At 33.1% G+C, this 15,608-nt stretch overlaps 1 protein-coding gene across 14 annotated transcripts in view; it reads right to left on the minus strand.

The window, feature by feature from the left end:
- The window catches only part of LRRFIP2 (LRR binding FLII interacting protein 2), a 53,124-nt gene that overhangs the window by 12,413 nt on the left and 25,103 nt on the right, over positions 1–15,608 (minus strand). For 4 of the 14 annotated variants that reach the window (XM_085570735.1, XM_085570788.1, XM_085570748.1 and 1 more), the window contains 9 exons: positions 13,639–13,713; positions 12,857–12,904; positions 11,171–11,224; positions 8,619–8,726; positions 6,237–6,281; positions 5,439–5,552; positions 4,963–5,034; positions 388–558; positions 7–99 (listed from right to left, as the gene is read on the minus strand). In XM_085570735.1, coding sequence (XP_085426861.1) covers positions 7–99; positions 388–558; positions 4,963–5,034; positions 5,439–5,552; positions 6,237–6,281; positions 8,619–8,726; positions 11,171–11,224; positions 12,857–12,904; positions 13,639–13,713 — 780 coding nt within the window. The remainder of the gene's footprint in view (positions 1–6; positions 100–387; positions 559–4,962; positions 5,035–5,438; positions 5,553–6,236; positions 6,282–8,618; positions 8,727–11,170; positions 11,225–12,856; positions 12,905–13,638; positions 13,714–15,608) is intronic. The other 10 variants (XM_085570780.1, XM_085570744.1, XM_085570804.1 and 7 more) reach the window with 8 other exon arrangements.

The raw sequence follows: 15,608 nt of genomic DNA on the forward strand, positions 1-15,608 counted from the left end.
ACATACCTCTATCAATTCATCTCTCTGTCGAAGGCCCTCTTTAAGTTCATCCAGCTTATGCTGCAGAACACTGCAGTTGTGTTTCTGTCTTTCCAATTCCTGTATTAAATAAATAAATTATTTATATTTATTTTGAGTTATGTAAGAAATTACTGCAAGGATTTGAGAAATTATACCTACCAAGCAGTTAAAAAACCACTGAAGTGGTCTAAATAAGTTGTCCAGACACTTATTACACAGAGGACTTTATTTAATAAAGTGTAGAGAGAAAAAATGCCATAAAGACTTAAGCCCAATACTAACAAGTAAAGCTACTCTGAATATTTTCAACTGTTCTTACTAAGTAGTCTAGATTTATGTACTTTATAAGTAGAAAAAAAAAAATACCTTTGACTTCTCTTCGTTCTCCCTATAGAACTCTGCTATCTGTTCTTCTTTCTCCTCAATAACATCCTTTAAAGTATCCACTTGGTAAATCAAGTTGTTTTTCTCATTGTCTAGTTGAGCATTGGAAACCATAGCTTTCTTGTACTTCTCTTCAACTTCAGCTAGTGAATCCTACAGATAGCAGAAAAGTTCACATTAGTTTAACTTTTTGATGCATTGTTATAATGTTAAAATACCACCATAATGTTAAAGTATGAGATGTTAGACATTAAAATTATGCAACCACTTTTGTTTCTGAAATATATTCTTTAGAGATACCAAGTAATAGTTTAGTTCCATTATTCAACTTCAGTCATACACAACAATGAAAAGTTATCATTACAAAAGCATGAAAAATACAAGATAATATTCCACTTGCTTTTTCTATTCTTCCACATTCACAGCAACTCACAGGGATACAGTAATAATATCACAGCTTCACCTTCTAGTGAAGCTAGATAGTAGTAATTCTAGTAGTAATATCATTGCTCTCAAGGCATGCATGACAAAAGGGCTCAGAATGAGGCAACAAATCTAACAGAGAGAATGTGGACAATTAAATCAGTAAAAGAGACTACAAAAATAATTCAAAGAGTAGCTTTAACTTAATGCTCATTATTTAAGTGGTGCCCTATGACCTTAGATTCAAGACTTTAAGATAGCCATATTACTCCAATAAAAAACATTCGTTATTTAAACAGATATTTTATCTTTGGTTTACTTACTACATTTTTTTTAAAAAGCATGTAACTTGGTTCTCTACCTAAAAGTGTGCATGCCTCTTAGACAAATCTCCCCCATTTACTATTTTATCTTGATTTTGGCTATAGTTGGGTTTTTTTGTCAGATTTGTAACAAATGTCAACCATTTATAATTAGAAAACTATCATTCTAGGCACTTTTAAGCATGCCTTTATTTCAATATGCATTATATAGGGGTTGGGACTACATGATCTTTAAGGTCTATTCCAACCCTTTAACATTCTATGATTTAAAAGTAATAAAAATTGATTTTCAGCATCCTAATTTTAGAATTTAAAAATAACTATTAGGCCAATCCCTGGACAAAGTAGATCTGTGCCCTACTACAAATCTCATTGTACTTCATTGCCTGTTCCTTGAAGGCATAAGTAGCACCATCTCCATTTTTAAATATTTATATTTTGATAGTAGAAACACTAGTACAGGAAGGGCATGAAGCTTGGGTTTCCAGAAAATAGAACACTAAAACTAATATATTGAGAAGGTGGCAGCAATCTAAGTTTTCTAAGAAAATACTTAAGATCACTATCTGTTAAACAGTAAAATTATGCAATCATTTTTGTTCTGGAATTACAGTCGTGTCTTCTCTTTAGAAGTAACAAGTCACAGTTCAATATTCTGCTATAAGAAAGTAAAAAAAATTCCCTGCCCCCAAACACTATTCCATGCACTATTCCATGTTGTAAACCTCCAGTTTGGGAAAACTGTATTTTATATTTTATAATTTTATCATAACCACATGTATTTATTTCACTGAATTCTGGAAATGTCTAATGGAGAAATACAATTTTTGAAACCCCAGAAAAAAATAATTACGGATCAGAAGAGACAAAACAATATAAGTTGTGAAAATGTAAGACAAGTGCCATTATAGTCTAGGAAGCAGTAGGAAACAGCAAAGATGACTCAGGATAAGAAAAAAGAAAAAAAATAAAAACTAAATGCATGCAAGTAATTCTGAAGATTAAAACCAGAGAAAGCATTTCTTTTTGTGATGCTGTAAATACAAGAAATCTTGTAAAGACTGGCAAAACAAAATGCTAGAGCTAGCAAACCTAAAGACTTTCAAAGAATAATTAATCTTAGAGTAGAAAAAAGGAAATATTAGGATTATAATGAATGCTATAGTAATTTCACAGGGAGGTATGAAATTTAACAAAAAAAAAATGTGATTAGGGAAGAAGTCAAATTTGATTATTTCTGTCAACGTGGTGACTAGGGTCATGTAGTAATTTAGTTGGCAGAGATCCAGCTGGTCCAATCTCCTAACTAAAGAGGGTCAGCTGAGACCAGGCTGCTCACAGCTCATCTCCATTTTAAGTATCTCCAGAAATCTAGATTGCAGATGGTTGAACTTGCTGGATGACCTACACCAGTGTTTGCTTTCCTTGCAAAAACTCTTTTTTCTTGAGTTCTAATTGGATTTTCTGCTCCTACAACTCAACTTTTGTCTGTTTTTGTCTTTCCCTTGCAAAGAAGTCTGCCCTCTACTCTCCACTGCCTCCGATCAGACCTGCTAAAAACAGCAACAATATTGCCAACCACTACTCCAAGATTTATCAAAGCCCATTGTCTCAGCCTCTTACTGTGTGCCATGTGTTCCAGGACTCCAATCTTAAAAGACAATACTAGGTTGGGGCTTAAAACATCATATTAGAATGTCACTAATTTAAAAAAGTAAGTTGAGAAAAAGTTGAGAAAAAGGCAGTACCTTTCTAATTAAAAAAAAAAAAAAAAAAAAGGTTCCCAAAAGAATCTCTATGGAATGTGAACTAACCTAGGAACATATTATTCTGTATTATCAACAACATAAAATCCAGTTCAATTCTGAAAGCCAAGCACAGATGATGATCTTACTGTTGCACACTGTGCTCTTTGGTAACTGTAACGGATTATAGTAAATAATAATCCATTAACCACGAGTCAGAACAGTAATCATGAGATGCTGGCAAATGCATCAAGAGTGAGAGTTAGATCCATTCTGAAAATATGAAGCAGTCTCACATTACACTACATTTAGGTCTCATATGTCTATGTCTAATAATCTTGTAATCTACTGCTCTTTGAAATGCTTTTAATATTTGTATGTCAGTATAACTAAACCAAAGCATACTTCATCTGAACATATTGCCATCAGGTTTAATGTTTCCTTTAAAGGTAAAGTTATACTTCAAAGAGGAAATAAGTTTTGCAACACTAAACAACTCGTATTACATATCTTCCCCTTACTATATAAGCTAATGTATTGTTAAATTGAAGAAATTCAAGTAAGCTGATAAATGCCTCACCATCACATGCTCTAACTGATAAATACATCACCATCACATGCTCTAATACAAGAAGCATTCATTTAATTCAGTCTATATGGATATAAAACATATGAAAAGTTCTTTTTACTTTTACATGAAACACAATTACACAATAGAAAAGAGAACAGAAAAAATGTCTGGAAAAGATCTGTAAGCCCCATAATTTTTGAACTCTGTATCCCTTCAATATAAAACAGTGAAAAGCAGTATTGTTTTAAATTTACTGCACTGTTAATTGTGTGAAAATGCATAAAAGAAAGGCATACATACTAATTTAAACAAGTAAAACTAGAGACAAATCTCCTGTGGAAGACTACACCTAGCACAGGTAGTTAGCTCAGTGTGCTGCTGTAGTACAAACCGCAGATTGCACCCTCGGTAGGAGGAAATGACTGGAGCTTGCAGCACGAGCAGTGACCGGGCACTGAGCCTTTGCTCAGCAAGGCGCATGGGAACCTGTGGCACCAGCCGGGCAAGCGGCCACTCAGAGATACAGGGGAGCCAATGGCCCAGCAGAAGACCCTACAGCCCTGTGTGCATGGACTGGGGATACAAAACCCACGTATTGCTTGGTTCAGGGTCCCTCACTGGCAGCACCCAGCTTGATCTCGAGCTAGTTTTGCGTGACTCTGCCATGATTAAAGTACTTAGAGAAATCAGGTAGCTGAGACTCTCTTATGGGAAACCTGTGGCTGAGCCTGTAAAGAAACTTTCACTGACAGTGTGAGAATGGTGCGTAGCCAGTCTGGTGCAGCACCCATTGACTCAGTGACTCACTGGAGGGTTTTGCTCCCAGCAGTGAAAGTCTGGGGTGGTAGGAATGTGACTACCACAGTGGATACAGGATTGCCAGACAGGAAAGCTTCCTTAGCACTCATTAGCCTAGCACTGAAAAAAACAATCTGTGATTTAGAGAAAATAATGGGAATATAAACTAGCATAAATTATTTTTTTAATGACAAAGAATTAAAGGAAAATTAATTTTCTCCTGCAAGCAATATGCCTGCCAAAATTATTTGCAGCACATCTTCCAATATTATTCTTTTGGTTTTGCTTTATAATATGAAGTATTTGCTGAAACCTGGAGGACTAATTCTTAAATTCTTTGCCATAATAATCTCCCATTTCTTGTTCCCCATTTAATACCTAGTAATTATTTTGTATATCTGTTTATTTGCTAACAAAATTCTAAAAATATAAACTGAACACCTCATTTTCTAATCAGAAAACACCTCTATATATCAAAACATCAAAAAGTATTAACTCTTCTAACTGTAATCAAATAATAAACATGCAATCTCATGTACATTTTAAGCTGATGCTTTTCATGCATTAAAAGTTAGATACATGCTTTAAAGAAATTTTAAAAATTGTTAGCAAAGCCACTCTACGTTAGTGAAACTGGTGATAACTCCATTATGCAGAATACCCATTCAGAATGCATGCTTGGGAGGAGCCCTGATACCTTTAATTCTTTAAGTCCCTGCATGTATCTCCCTTCTACATCATGTATCTGGTCCTTAAGATCATAGATATCCTGCAGGACATAGGAAGGAACCATTGCATAAGAAGTACGGGGAAATAATTTAAAGTTTAAAAAGCATTAAAAGGTTTACATGCACTTCTGTCAAATGACAAAGCCTGCAATAATTCCCAGAAATTAAAACTGATGGAAATTAAGGTTTTGTTTATAAACGTAACTCGAAGGCATTTCAAATAGCACAGAATTGTTTGAAATTCAACATAAATAAAATCTTAATAAACTAAACTTTTAAACCATAATTATGAACACAAGTCAAGATAAAATACCAAGAAAGTAAAAAAATAGTTCATTATTGAAAATTACATCCTCATAGCATTTTCTTATTATAATATAAATTCTCTATTAAAAACAATCTTCCTATTTAAACTAGCTCCGAATTCTCTAAAAATGCAATTCACCCGTAATTCACTGAGGGAGGCATCAGGATCCAGCAAACTGCTTGCATCTCCGCTTCCTCTCCTAGATGAGTTGCCACTCTGAGGAGCTGCATTTACTGAATTGCGAGATGAGGGCTTAAAAAATGGAAAAACATTGTGTCAGGAATCATATGGTTATTTCTGGTACTCTTGATAATACTCTTTGTAAATTTCTTCAAAGTCACAGCATGGCTCTCTCTCTTGTTTTTCTTAATATTAGCTTACAGACAGTATTTTCCATTGAGTATTTTCCAGCACCTGTGTTTTTTCTTGGTAAAATGTTGGTTTCTTGTTGATGACAGTGTACCCAGAACATTAGAATTTTGAGTCATCTATCCAGAAGATCTTCATAAGATAGATAATAGTGCTGAAATACTGTAGACATTTACAATATTACTAATTGTTATAATTCTGTCATCCAGGATTCAGAAGAAAGCCTATAATGAGATTTTTCATATGGATTTTTATAGCCTTAGCCTCCTCAATTTTAGCCTTTCCTGATAAGTATTTCTCACATGAAAAATAAATTGTATAGAAAATGATTATTGGCCAAAAGTAAACTAAAGAATAAATTTTTTCACTCAAGAAATAAAAGGCATAAACCATTAATTCTGGGCAATAGGAAATTATATCTAAAAATATTTTTGCAAGCTAACCCTGACAAAAAATACAAAGAATACACTGAATGTATACTTTTTGAATTATTTCAACACTTGCAAATTTGTGAATGATCACTGACTTTAAATAATTCTAAAAGTTTCTAAAATTAAAATGTCTTACCCTTGAAAATATTTCTGAATGTGATTTTTCACTCTTTTCTTCCAGCTGAAAGAGAATTGGGAACATGATTACCTTTTGTAATAAGGAACTACCAAATTAGCATCTTTTGTTCCAAGAGACAGAGAAATATTTTAAATGAAACCATTTTTAAAATTCCAGATGTTAGCATAGACCAAGACAGGAAAAATATTATTTAGCTTAAAAAATAGTTTTTACCTCAACTACAAAATAAATGTAAAGAAAAAGGCTTGTAAATAAAAAAGCCAGGAACTTTTCTTATTTAAAATGTCATTATCAGTACCGAGCAACAAAACATGTTTACTCTTTTAAATTGCAAATATATTTAAATATACTATTTAAGTAGTATTTAAATTTCAAGAGTAATCAGTACAATACTAGATGGCATAACAGATGCAAAGCTTCATGCAGGTATGCACTTAAGGCAGTCAGTGACAGCAGTGTGAATGCCCTAGTTATAGAAAACACATCTATACATTCAATCTCTTTAATGTCACCTGTGATTACATTACAATAAAACTGGTTCAGGTAAAAGTGTATAACTGAAGTGTACGAAGTAAAAGCAATCTACAAAATAATTTCAATTCATATTTTATCTACTGTAGACGAAGGAAAAGAACTACCACACTCCCTTCTTAGTTAGGAAACTGCTATTGTAAAATTATATTGTAGATATCCACATTTTCTACATTTCTGTGAATCAAAATAGGTGGGATTAGACACATATTTAGTACGGTATCACACACATCTTGCTTCTCAAATAACAGTTGTTTTTCTCTATGCCAGGGAAAAGTTTTGAAAGTCTACTGCAATCACAGAAGAAACAAACACTACTTGATAAGACTTTTCTTTTTCCTCCTGTTGCGGTTTCTATAAAAGCAACATTGCTTCTTCATGACAAATTCACCACATCCAGTGACGTACTAAAATGATAGATTGCAAATTATTTGTCACCAGCATGATGATAGAATGATATGAAGAATCCGATTAATCTGAAGGATACAGTTGATTAACCTAAATAAAATTAGAAATATTGAATCTAATAGTAAATAATGATAATAACACAAGCAACTGAGAAGGCAACATAACTCAGTCTCAGCCTCGACATTTCTTTTAGCAGAGCATTAATTTCAGAAAGTCAGCTTTATAATGGGAAAAAAGAGCTAAATTTTAAGCTGGAGAAATAATTAGTCTCTCATGATTTGAGAATGTATAGAGGATAAATAATATGAATTATTACAACTTATACAGCATTGTAACAGTATTAAAATATCATATAAATGCAAAGTCACAAAGTGGTTGCGAGAGTAGTCTAGCTCTCAGTCTCCCATTTAAGGGAGAACCACAGCCAACAGCTGTGGCTTGATCTAGCAAAGTGTCACCAGCTCCTGAACACAGAGGCTCTGCAGCCTTGCTGTAACCTGACAGACTGCAACAATAATGTCCTTGTGGAGCTTCTTGGAGTGTCTGGTCTGAACTCCTAAACTGCAGTGTGAGGTTGCTGGCCCTTGTTGCACTGCTTGGTAAGGGCACAAAGACTTTGGCTCTCACCTACACAAGCAATTACACACTGCTGATCACCACAAAACATTCCTTTTGCTCAGTTAAATAAACACCTCCTCTGAGCCTCTCTGCCTACCCACTGCATGTGCTAACCCTAAATGCTATTTCAAAAGATACACCTAAGAACAGAAATTTGTCTTTCACTCCATGTTATTAAACACAAAAGTTTTGCCTGCAAGCAACAATAATTTTTAGAAGTTACAGCAGCAAGAAAGAGAAGGTGGCTAGGTTTGGTATAAACAATGTTCAGCCTAAAGGGAGCTGCACAGGAAAACTATCACGATACTTTTCCTGTAACATGATCTGTTGGATGACATGGGATTCTGTACAAGTGCACAGCCAGCAAGGCGTGCTTCAGTAATGGATTCTGAAAAAATCTCACATGGGATGAAGGAACACTAATGCAGGAACAGTTCTAAGTATTTTTGTCACGAAAAGAAGTAATAGTATTCCAAAAGTACACAAAAACCTCCCTAGCACAGTTAATTTCCATAAGGAAAAAAAAAAAGAAAAATATTTGTGTCTTTAGAAGATTGCTAAGCTTATCACACACACACAAAATTGTGAAGTGTTACACTTGTCACATGCTTCTAACAACAGGCAAAATCTCCTTTAAAATAAGGAGCATGCTTTTTAAAAATCCACTCAGTGCATTTTTATATGAAAACAAGCCCCAACTCCACAACAAACCAATTTTCATTTAAGTAATTTAGACTGCTTTAACAGTATTTACTCTTCAGAGTATTAAAAGAAAATCCATAGTTTTGCTGTATATAGTGTAAATAAAAACATTACACTCACACTATTCAAAACTTGGCCATAATCTGCATTCGAAACAATGCTTCCCCTGTGGCTGGAACGACTGAAATAATCAGCAGCGGTTTCACTTTGATCAGAAAAATCAGAGGACTTCAAAAGATAAGGAGAAGGTGAAAGAGAACTGAATATGATATCACTGAATGAACAAAAGTTTATTAAAAATCAAAAAAATCCTACCTGAAATCTCCATTATTGCACTAAAAAAATGAACATTTTTATTGATTTATCATTGTCAATTAGAGTAATATGAAAAAAACATAAAAGCAGATACCAAAGGGTTTAGTATTAATTTAGGGTCAAAAACAAGCTACAAAATTTCAAACAGTTTGCAGATCATAAAAGACAGATTATATAAACTGATCAATAAAAATTATTTTTCTCTACAAATGCTGTCTTTTTTCAAATCAACACAAATCAAATGGTACCAGCTATAATTTGGGCTTCTTCTCATTCCTAAGTTTAAGATATCTTACACTAGAAGGCAAAATTACTCCCCAAAGATGTATATCAGTCTGGCACCTAAAGAGGTGGGGAAAAATGCTAGTGCTACACATTTCTTGTTAAAAAAGGCAAAATGTATCTAAGTGCAATTACATCTGCCATGGGAACTCAAGTGAAATATTCAACTGAGAAACATTATGCATGTAAAACACAATAGTAAATGGGAAGAGTTGGTTTATCATAAGTTTATTGATAATATTCTACTTCAAAAGGTAGAAAGTTAAAACTAAATACAATGTTCACAGTGAAAGTGATTATAGGAGGAAAAAAACCCAATTCTCACCATCAAAAAAATCTTTATACTTGATCTATGCGATTAAAAGCTAGTAAGATTGTCTAAAAGTTACATATATAACTGGCATACAAAAACCAGTTTACTGATGAACATCTAGCTCAGACTATGCTATTTTAGGACTACAGCATTTGTATTTGTTTGTTGTCACTGCTATGTTATGTTCTAATTCTCTGACAACAAATTTTCCAGCTATTTTTCACCTACATTTATATTTAAACCAGTATCTTAATTTTCATTAAATGTAGTTAGCTAGGTAAATTTTGATAGTTGGAAATTTGGCTAAACTTTCCTATTGCACTTGCATTTCACAAAATATAGAGATACTGAAGAGAATTCTTCTTATTTATTATGATCACAGCAAAAGAACAACTCAGGCTACAATCTATGACAGTATTGGTCTATCATTCAAAAGCCACTTCTCTTTGCTGTTGCTAAGTCCATATACCTAATTAATAAACCTTTCAGTCCCTCCTATACTTTTTGTAGTCCTAGTATCTTTCCTAACGAGTTCATCAAAACTGATACACTTTAAGATGGAGAAGCATCACATTGTTTCTCTCAAGTGTTTTCTACCTTTTAGATCTCTCCTACTTGCTCTTCTGATTTTCAGAGAGAACTAACCTGACTTCTCCAGAGTAAAACCAAAATACAAGCCGCAGCAACAGTAGGCAATAAATTAAGATTTTTACATAATCAGATTTTCAGGATTATTTCATTTTAAAAATTCTTTGAACTCTATTAAGCATTCACTAGTGTGAGTGAATATACATTGGCATTATTGGTTTAACATATACACAGTGAGATCTGATATATATATATTCCTATGTATCTTAAAGTATATACTTTTAAGGACTTATCTTAGTGTCAAGAAAATCTGAGACAAGTTTTCACAATGCAAGAGACTACATATGTATGTCAATACCTGTCACGTTTTAGAACTTCATAAAGCAAAGCAAAATTACCTTTTTCCTACACCCTCAAAAATTCACTCTGATATCTCTTGTAGCTAAAAACATTAGTTTCTGACAAATGTGGTTTTATTTGTTTAATACATATAACACTGTTAATAGGTGAGAAATTTAAAAAAGGACTGAACATTGCAATTTAGTCCATACTAGAACACTGATAACTTATTTTGTGTGGTGTGACAAATGAGCAACTATACCAATGAAACTTAGATGATTGTTCTGCAGCAGAAGCAAAATAAAACTCTTTAAAATCACTTTGCAGTACAAAGAGCCAAGTTTAGAATGACACTTTTAATACAATACAGACCCAGAAACAAATTTCTCTCATTTTGTATACTGGTTATCATAAAAATGAGCAAACTTTTTACTACATGATATAACAGTTTCCATTAACCCTCTTTCCAAAAAAAAAAAAAAAAAGACTTTTCCACATGTACTGTAGTGTGTTTCATGTGCTTGCTCCATCTATGACATAGGGTGGTATCCCCAACAATGTGCTATACTTCAACTAAAGTACAACTAAACTAGTTGTTTATTACAAACATTAAGAAGGTATTTAGAAAAACAAATTCCTTCTACAGTTTACTGTCTTACTGCTAAAAATTTACGTCTTGCTAAAAATCACAACTCTGACAAATCAAAACTTCTTATGTGGAATAGAAAAATCAAATCTGTGTGTTGGTCAGTGAAACAATCCCAAGTGGACATACTCATAACTGCTGATGTGTTAATATCAAAGCATTCATCAAATCATGCATAGGAATGCTCACCACAGGACTACTTCGGACTGAGCTTGCTCTTGAAGAATAACTGTATTCAGATGGCTAAAGAAAAGTTATGAAGGACACTTTCACAACTTTCATACATTTTTGTCTGCAGAAAACAAAGATAATGAAAGAAACAACCAGAAGCCTATTACACTAAGAGTGCAAGAACTATTTATGTCATCCATCACCACACAACAAGGCCTGAGAAAGAAGGAATGAAGCACCATGTATAGCCAGTCTCAGCCATTATTATGCCACACTCATATGCTGCAATTCCTATGCAGAGTCATGTACTTTCTTATCCTCTGCGTTTCCAGTTAGTAGCATACTTTTTGTGTAAAAAAAATATTTAAGAATCTCAGCAGCATTTAATATTACTACGAGGCATGTCTATTTCCATGTGTCACTAAGAATTCCCTTAAAAAACAGCCAAATACTTTTAAAAAATCAAATCTTAACTAGTTGCATAACTAAATCGAACATTTAAATTGCAATTTGGTTTTAACTGCTCTGAGGCCTAAGAAGTTTTAACACACCCTGGGAACTGCAGCTATGCTGTACACTTAGCAATTTTGTTTTATGGTCACTCATGCACTTTCTCCTGAAAGAGTTATGTTTAAAGGTGCAAGGCTGAAATCTATTTATGCAGTGGATAATAAAAGAAGCTGAGAAACTCAACTCAAAAAGAAAAAAAAAATTACCGTTTCATGCTGCTTTGTCCCTCCCTATGAAGAAACCTCCAGCAAAAATTAGAATTATATACGTATCAGTGTTATATGTAATAGCAGTCTTTACTGTATTGTTGTACTGCTCACTGAATCTTCTAATATTCTCTTGAGAACATGCACAAAGCCAAAAAAGGTAAATCATCTACTTGTAATCCAAGTGCAAAAGAAGATCTCGCTAACTAAATACACTACATAATATTTGATGATTTTTTACACAGGTTTAGCATGTCTCTAAATGGCAGTGTAAGATGGATTTGAACTACTATAGCAGCAAAAGGCAACGTTTCAGACATTCATACCAGTTTTAAAAGATAATTTTTTGCAGAGCTACCTTAGCCATTCTTATGGCACTACTAGATACTCTTGATTTTGTAAAGATGCAGATTAGGTTTTCATGCTATTAAATTTAATAAACATAAAAAAATGTAAATATGGCATCCTATTTAAAGGTATTCAAAGTGTATTTACCACAAACTTCAGTAATCCCCTGATTTCCATCCAAATGCTTAACTTTTTAAAATATTGTTTTTAGTATTATACATGCAGTTGTCATTTAGTATGCTTGAATTAACTTAATAACCCCAGTGCTCTTCAACATCATTGTCGCATTTACCAGATTTATGCTTGTCTGTAAAAAGAGCAGTAAACCAGCAACTACTAAAATAGTTTTAAGAGGCAATTTAACAACATTAAGAAAATTAAACTGAATGCCTCAGAAAAATTATACACAGAAAATGCTACTCTAAAAATAACCCAGAAATGCACATGTAATACCATTGAGCCTCATGGCCATACAATACACATTTAAGGCAACCATGCATAGGATGCTTACAAAATAAACTGGTATTTCTCATCAAATCAGTGTTTAAAGGAGACACCTATGAAGAAAAGTGTAATTTTGTATTTATATTAGGCCAAACATCTAAAGATAAGTTAAGATATTGTTTTATATTGTACTAACCCTGTAACTCCTAGCTGGTGCCACTGGATCACTGTATAGAGAAGATGACTATAATGTGAAGAACAGAACAAGTCAGAAATACTTTTTCTGTATACATAAATTTTTAAATTTATGTTCTATATTCCACAGAAGTCCTAAAGATTTAAATACTAAATTTTAATCTATCTATAGTAGACAGAAACTTTCAGGAAGGGCACCTCCAGAAAAACTTGTTATCTTTGAAATCAATTTAAACATTATTAAACCAATCCAGTATTTTTTCAAGTAGATTCATGGAAGAGAGTGAAGAAATTAAGTAGCTCTCAAATAACATGTCAGTTTTCTCCAGCTAGTTATTTAAACCTGGCCATGAGCACAGCTGCAGGTACTGGAAGATATTACTAATCTCATAATATATCAGCATTTTATAATTTATATTGAGATGGAAAAAAAGCACTGCAATGATGCTAAACATCTAAGATTTTTTTTTTGTTATTTTTAAAAGACAAGAATTTGAAACAGCAACTATTACAGCTGCCACTTGCTTTCTGTATACCATACAGAATCATGAAACAGAAGTTATTTTAAATTTAAAACCCCACATGCATAACAGAGTAATCTGCATGTTACACATTAATTTTATAAAACACAACCTTTACAAGCAAAAATTACAACTGTTACCACTTTTAACTGTAATAATTGCAAGTGTCAGAGAGATAAATTAGTGTCATATGGAATAAGTAAGCAAAACCACATATACATATTTTATATAAATAATTAAATTAATATAGAAAGAGACAGACCCAAACACGGTAGGAAGGAACTGGTTTACTATATCCAAGGCTGCTATAATTTCTTTGATCATAGTAAATTCCACTCTGACGGGTGAGGAAGGAAGGAAAGAGAGAAAACAAAGGTTGCATCTGTAGATCTTGCAAATGAAAGTTTTGTCTTAACATTACCCAAGTGTTCCCAAGCTTACACCTCGTGCAGAATGCTCTAAAGTTTTCCCTAATGTTGACCCCAAATCCATGTATCTTTCTTAAGCAAATAAATAATAAAAGCCTCAAAACTATTATGTACTTTGTATATCATCATTAACTGTATTTCTACATGCTCAAACAAAATAGTAAATATTTTGGTATTTTTCCTCCATAATAAAATAAAAATTCCAAAAGCTTGATAAGTGCAGCAATGAATGAAAAACATAACCGAAAGGTCTTGCTAATAATTAGTACAATTATTTACTTTTTTACATTAGATACCATTATGAATCAAAGTATTTTGGAGAGAGAGGACAGAAATCTCTAATAACTGAATTGGGGCTGGATGTTTATGTGACACTAGCATAGCCTGTACCCTGCCACTATTCTTTACACCAAGTGTGCATACTGGAATTCTAGCAATTATATTTTGGCTTATTTCTGTTGGGTTTTGACATTCTTTACACAAATTGCATATATATGCACATGTGAGGCAAAAAGTTCATACACACATTAAAAAAAAAAGGAAAAACCAGACAGATAAAAACATGGCAAAAAGTAATGCCTGCAGTATACAGCACTTCTTAACTCAAAGGGCAACAGAAAGCAGAAATACTCATATTGCTCATTTGTTCAGGAACTAAGGGAACAGGAAAAGAACACTTCAAAAACACAGAGAAATGCTGTAATACAATAATAAGTAAATACAAAATCATTTCAGCCTAGTCTCAACAAAACATACACTGCTGTTCTAACCTGAACCACCCCCCCAACCCCTAATGCAGTTGCTAATTCATCAGTACCAAAAACTGTCTGAAAAATTATATCCAAAATATTTCATTTATTGACACTATATTCACATGTTAAACACCAAACTTCCTGGAATAGTTTCTGCACAATCAAAATAAGCCTCATGCCTTTCTCAATAAGTCACTGGATTAGCATCAAGGTCTACGGCAAATTCAATCTGCTGTACATCTACATTTAAAATGCTTCTATGTGACAGGGGACAAAGTGGAAGTAATAGGACATGTATCTCCATCCCAACTGAAAAAACTTTAATCCAGAGAATGCCACTTTTAAATAGTTCCAAGAGCCTTTTCCAGGCCTCCAGCAAAAGAAGATTTCTATTCAGCTGATTCCATTGGTGGCATTGCACTGATACGAAAGCAGCTTCAAATTGGAGGTCAGAATCTGATCAATATGAAGTTGGTTTTTTTTTTCTGAAAAACATTTATGCAAATGTCAGGAAGCTAACAAGTTTCTCCATGATGCTACACACTTAGTATATTTATAAGGAATATTATACTAGAAAACTACTCAATAAACCTTTATGGGAATAAAGAGCTTTCTCCTTTGAACTTTGAGATTAATTGTAAGCATGACTCTAAGAATGAAATTTAGAGAATTAATAACACTATATAACAGCATCTTCAATCTTAAAATACAAAGAAGACAGACATAAGGACTTAAGGGTTTTATCACCTAAAACAGAAACAACACAGGAAATTCTAACTACCGAATTAGAAAAAAATAGGCCATGCTTCTATCACTGTGTTAAAAAGAACTGGCAAGTGAAACTATAATCAAACCTATTCTCATTAATATAGGTTTGGCTTAAAGCTAGTGCTCACATTTTATAGAATTTAAACCAATAAACAAACTAAAAAAGCTTAACAATACAGACTAATTTAAGCACTATACTGTGCTTGCCTATCTGCTAGCTAATTTAGATAACACTGCTATTTAAACAAATACAGCTTTTTAAGCTGCTTAAATATTCCTTTTGG

The sequence above is a fragment of the Lonchura striata genome, chromosome 2 (genome assembly GCF_050655825.1).
Source record: "Lonchura striata isolate lonStrDom1 chromosome 2, ASM5065582v1, whole genome shotgun sequence".
Classification (NCBI taxonomy): Eukaryota; Metazoa; Chordata; class Aves; order Passeriformes; family Estrildidae; genus Lonchura; species Lonchura striata.